This window comes from Nicotiana sylvestris, chromosome 1 (genome assembly GCF_000393655.2).
Source record: "Nicotiana sylvestris chromosome 1, ASM39365v2, whole genome shotgun sequence".
Lineage (NCBI taxonomy): Eukaryota > Viridiplantae > Streptophyta > Magnoliopsida > Solanales > Solanaceae > Nicotiana > Nicotiana sylvestris.
Genome location: NC_091057.1, coordinates 82,982,162 through 82,987,540, shown reverse-complemented (window position 1 = coordinate 82,987,540; position 5,379 = coordinate 82,982,162). Strand labels below are relative to the sequence as shown.

Genomic DNA, 5,379 nt, shown 5'->3' with positions numbered 1-5,379 from the left:
CCCCTTGGGTAACATCTCAGAATAATACCAGCCCCTCGGGCTCAATCTAACATCACAATGGGTACCTGTGCTCATTGGGGGTGTGCAGACTCCTAGAGGGGCCCCTTACAGCCCAAACGTCTCCGAGGATGCTTTAAGGCTAAGGCTTTTTCCCTTCCATCTATGGGGAAAAGCCTTAGATTGGTTGGAAAGATTGCCAAACCATTCCATCCGTACTTGGGATGAGTTGACGGAGAAATTTATTGCCAAATTCTTTTCTCCTGGGCATATGGCTACTATTATAGACGAGATTCTAGCATTTAAACAAGAGCCCAATGATCCGTTACATGAGATATGGGAGCGTTATAGTACAATAGTCAAAGAGTGCCCCAATAACGACATGATGGAGAATATGATTCAACAAACTTTCTATCGGGGATTAATACGACCAATCAATTCGTGGTAAATCAACTTGTCGGTGGAAATTTCATGATAATGCCGTATTTAGAAGCTTGTGAGATTTTAGATGACATGGCATCATAGGGCTAATTTTCCTCAAGGTGATCCGAACGTGATTCACTTCCATAAAAAGTTACATGACCATGGGCAAGCCATTGCTGAATTGACCACCACTATGAATCAATTAGCAAAGGCTCAACTTCAACAAATTCAAAGTCCTAAGCAAGTCAATACCATGGAGGGAGTAAGCATGATGGTGAACAAATGAAGGACAAAGGGTCCACAAGTGCAAAACTGAGTGGAGAATTATGTGCAAAGAGAGAGTGGATTTGATCAAGATGAATGTTACAATGAACAAGAGGAGGAGGTGCAATGCGTGAACAACTTTCAAGGACAAAGAAACAATTTACAAGGCCCAAATCAACAACAATGGAAACCTCAAAACAATCATGGTAATTGGAATTCAAGCAATCAAGGTAATTGGAGTGGTAGTAAAAATCAAGGGAATTGGCATAACAACAACAACCAAGGTAATTGGAGTGGTGGAAATAACCAAGGTAAGTGGAGTGGAAACAATTAAAGAAATTGGAGAAGTAACAATCAAGGGGGATGGACCAATAATCAAGTTAACCAAGGTCGGGTTTTCAAAGGCCCCCGATGTATCAACAACTGAGCAACCCACCTCTTTATCCTTCCCATGGTCCATGTTCTTGCAACAATGAAATGAGGCATATTGAGAATATGTTCAAGCAAATGATGGAGAAGAATACCGATTCCGTTTCCCAACTTGCCTCCCATAGTACATCAATCCGTAACTTGGAAATTCAAATGGGGCAAATCTCTCAAGCTCTAAATACTCATCCTAAGGGGGAACTACCAAGTGACACGGTGGTGAACCCAAATGGTGGGAACAACACTGGGCATGCCATGGTCGTTACTAAAAGGAGTGGAAAAGGTGGGAATACACCCACCTCAAGCCAAAGGAAACTTGTGGATGAAGAGAAAGTAGTGCAAGAAGAGGAGATCTTGAACAATGTTGAGAAATCCAATGATGAGGTTTGGATTGATATTGATGATAGTGTGGAAGAGACTCAAAAGGAGGTGACCCTGTCTAGGGATCACATTATTGACATGCCGGAACCGGTAGCGCAAATGTCTAATGCATTATTGCCTAAGCCTCCACCTCCCTACCCTCAAAGACATGCAAAGAAAAATGGTGAAAACCAATTCAGGAAGTTTATACAAATGATGAAGAGTCTCTCAATCAATGTGCCATTAGCTGAAGCCTTGGAGCAAATTCCCTTTTATGCAAAGTTCATGAAGGATCTTGTGACAAAGAAGTGGTCGATGAATTTTGAAACTATAAAAATAACTCATCAAGTAACTGCAAATGTGCATTCAATGGCTCCCAATTTGGAGGATCCCGATACTTTCATGATTCATTGTACAATTGGAAGTGCTGAGTTTGCAAAAGCTCTTTGTGATCTTAAGGTAAGTATAAATTTGATGTCTTATTCGATTTTCAAGACACTGGGAATTGGGAAAACAAGGCCCACCTCTATGAGATTGCAAATGGCCGATTAAACTATGAAGAGACCTTTGGGAGTGATTAAGGATGTTTTGGTTCGTGTTGATAAATTCATTCTACCAGCGGATTTTGTCATTCTTGATTGTGAGGTTGATTATGAGATGCCGATTATTGTTGGTAGACCTTTCCTTGCTACGGGGAAGGTTCTTTGTAATGTTGAAGCGGAGAGCTTACTATCTGGGTTGGTGATGAAAAAGTAATTTTCCATGTGTGTAAGTCTATGAGGCAACTCAATAGCAATGAGGTGTGCTCTTTCGTGGACTTGGTGACCGATGTGAATTGTGGATGAAACAAGCATTGTGATATATGTTGGTGATATGTTGAAGGCCATCTTGCTCAACTTTGATGATGACGAGATGGATGGTTTCGTGGAATGTGTGAACTCTTTGCAAGGAATGGGGTCGTACACATATGAACCCCACAAATTGTCCTTGGATATTGCATATAGGACAACTCCTCCTACAAAGCCTTCAATCGAAGAGCCTCCTATCTTAGAGTTAAATCCATTGCCTCCACATCTTCTATATGAATTTCCTGGCCCCTCTTCTTCTTTACTAGTTATTCATTCCTCTTGTTTGACTAACGTGCAGGTAGACTCTACATTTGCAGTGCTACAAAAAAGGACAAAGAATATGGTGGACATTGCCGAATATTCGGGGGATAAGCCTTGCATTTGCATGCACAAGATTAACTTGGAGGAAGGGGACAAGCCATCTATTGAACATCAAAAGAGACTCAATGAAGCCATGCAATAGGTTGTCAAAAAGAAGATTATCAAGTGGTTGGATGTCGGGCTTGTGTACCCCATCTCTCGATAGTTCGTGGACTTTTCTGGTTCAATGTGTCCCAAAGAAAGGAGGCATGACGGTGGTCAACAATGACAAGAATGAGTTGAATCCTATAAGAACGGTGACCGGGTGGAGAGTGTGTATGGACTTTTGTATGCTCAAAAAAGTCACAAGGAAGGACCATTTTCCACTTCCCTTCCTAGATCAAATGCTTGATAGATTCGCCTGCCGTGCTTTCTATTGTTTCCTTGATGGGTATTCTGGCTACAACCAAATTCTCATTGCTCCGGAGGATCAAGAGAAAACTACCTTTACATGTCCTTATGGTACTTTTGCCTTCAAGCGGATGCCATTTGGGTTGTGCAATGCACCAACGACTTTCCAAAGGTGTATGATGGCTATCTTCACAGAAATGGAGGATTACCTGGAAGTCTTCAAGGATGATTTCTCGGTGGTCGGGAATTCTTTTGATGATTGTCTTGCAAACTTGGATAAAGTGCTGGCAAGATGTGAAGAAACAAATTTGAGGCTAAATTGGGAGAAATGTCATTTTATGGCCGAGGAAGGCATTGTCCCTGGCCACAAGATATCAAAGAATGGAATTGAAGTCGACAATGCAATGATTGAGGTGATTTCTAAACTTTCACCTCCAACTTCGGTGAAGGGCGTGCGGAGTTTCTTAGGCCACGCAGGATTTTACTGGCATTTCATCAAGAACTTCTCTAAAGTGGTAAACCCGTTGTGCAAGATATTGGAGAAAGATGCTAAGTTCCACTTCAATGATGATTGCATGAGAGCCTTTGAATTGTTAAAGTTCAAGTTGACTACTACTCCTATTATCGCCCCTCCAAATTGGAGTGTTCCTTTTGAGCTCATGTGCGATGCAAGTGATGTGGCGATTGGGGATGTTTTGGGGTAATGCATCAACAAGATTTTTCATCCGGTCTACTATTATAGTAAGACCATAAATAGTGCGCAAGTCAACTATACCGTTACGGATAAAGAACTCATTGCCATTGTGTTTTCTATTGAGAAGTTCTGCCCGTACTTGATGGGTGCAAAAGGGATTGTCCACACGGATCATACGACACTTTGTTATATTATGAGCAAGAAATATTCCAAAGCCCAGTATATGAGATGGTTGCTTTTGTTACAAGAGTTTGATATTGACATCCAAGTTCGAAAAGGAAGTGAAAACCAAGTGGCGGACAACTTGTCTCATTTGGAGGAGGAGGAGAGGCTGCATGATGGCCTTGAATTCAATGACTCCTTCCTCGATGAGAAACTTTTGGCTATTTTAATGAAAGAGGTTCCATGGTCCGCGGATCTAGCAAATTGTTTTGTGAGTGGTATCATCCCAGATGAGTCTCTTAAAACCAAAGGAAGAAGCTCAAACGGGATATTCAAGACTATTATTGGAATGAACGTACCTTTTCCGGATTTGTATGGATGGAATGATTAGAAGATGTATATCAAAGGAGGAGCAATGCGAAATTCGTGGGGCTAGTAATTCTTCGCCATATGGTGGTCACCATGGTGGAGCAAGAACGACGGCCAAAGTGCTAAGTTGTGGTTTCTACTGGCCCACTCTTTACAAAGATGCAAGTGATCTAGTGAAACAATGTGATGAATGTCAAAGGGATGGTGGTATCTCAAAGAAAAATGAAATGCCCCTCACCACCATTTTGTAAATTGATATTTTCGATGTGTGGGGTATTGACTTCATTGGTCCTTTTGTGAGTTCTTGTGGAAACACCTACATCTTTGTCGCAGTTGATTATGTGTCCAAATCGGTTAAGGTCGTTGCTCTACCCAACAATGAGGTGAGAAGTGTAGTGGCATTGTTGAAGAAGAATATTTTCATAAGGTTTGGTACTCCGCGGGTTATCATAAGCGATGGGAGGGGGGGTCACATTTTCGCAACAAAGCCTTCGATGCCTTACTCACCAAGTATGGTGTCAATCATATATTCATGACGCCTATCATCCATAAGCAAGAGGTAAAGTGGAAGTCTCCAACCAGGAGATAAAGAGTATTTTGTCCAAGACAATGAATGCTAACCAGACGGATTGCTCCAAGAAACATGTTGATGCTTTATGGGCTTATAGGGAGCCTTACAAAACACCCATTGGAATCTCTCCATATCGGTTGGTGTTCGAAAAAGATTGTCATATTCCGGTGGAACTTGAGCACAAAGCCATATGGGCTTTAAAGAAGTTGAATCTTGAGTGGGATGTCACCGCTAACTTGAGGGTGGTACATTTGAATGAGTTGGATGAGTTCCGGTACCATGCATAAACAAGTTTTTCCTTATACAAAGAGGATATGAAATATCTTCATGACAAGTACATTTGGAACAAAGAGTTCAAAAAGGGTGATCTTGTGTTGTTGTTCAACTCACGATTGAGGATATTTCTCGGGAAGTTAAAATCTAAATGGAGTGGCTTGTTTGAAGTTGTGGGTATGACACCCTTTGGTGAATTGGACTTGAAGGACAAAAGTGATGAGGTAATCCGAGTCAATGGTCATTGGGTGAATTACTACTTGGAAAAAGTTGGTGATGGC

At 41.5% G+C, this 5,379-nt stretch overlaps 1 protein-coding gene across 1 annotated transcript; it reads left to right on the top strand.

Moving 5' to 3' along the window:
• Positions 1–1,161: 1,161 nt before the first annotated feature.
• On the top strand, positions 1,162–2,781 carry LOC138871990 (uncharacterized). Its single transcript, XM_070149923.1, has 3 exons — positions 1,162–1,929; positions 2,032–2,169; positions 2,353–2,781. Exons 1-3 carry the CDS (start codon positions 1,162–1,164, stop codon positions 2,779–2,781), a joined length of 1,335 nt encoding a protein of 444 aa, XP_070006024.1.
• Positions 2,782–5,379: the final 2,598 nt, after the last annotated feature.

Excerpts from the sequence above, each read along its gene's own strand:
- LOC138871990 (XM_070149923.1), top strand. The coding sequence starts at position 1,162 with ATGAGGCATATTGAGAATATGTTCAAGCAAATGATGGAGAAGAATACC. Across the intron at positions 1,930-2,031 it reads AAGCTCTTTGTGATCTTAAG|AGACCTTTGGGAGTGATTAA; the intron begins GTAAGTATAAAT and ends TAAACTATGAAG. Across the intron at positions 2,170-2,352 it reads CTTTCCTTGCTACGGGGAAG|GCCATCTTGCTCAACTTTGA; the intron begins GTTCTTTGTAAT and ends GATATGTTGAAG.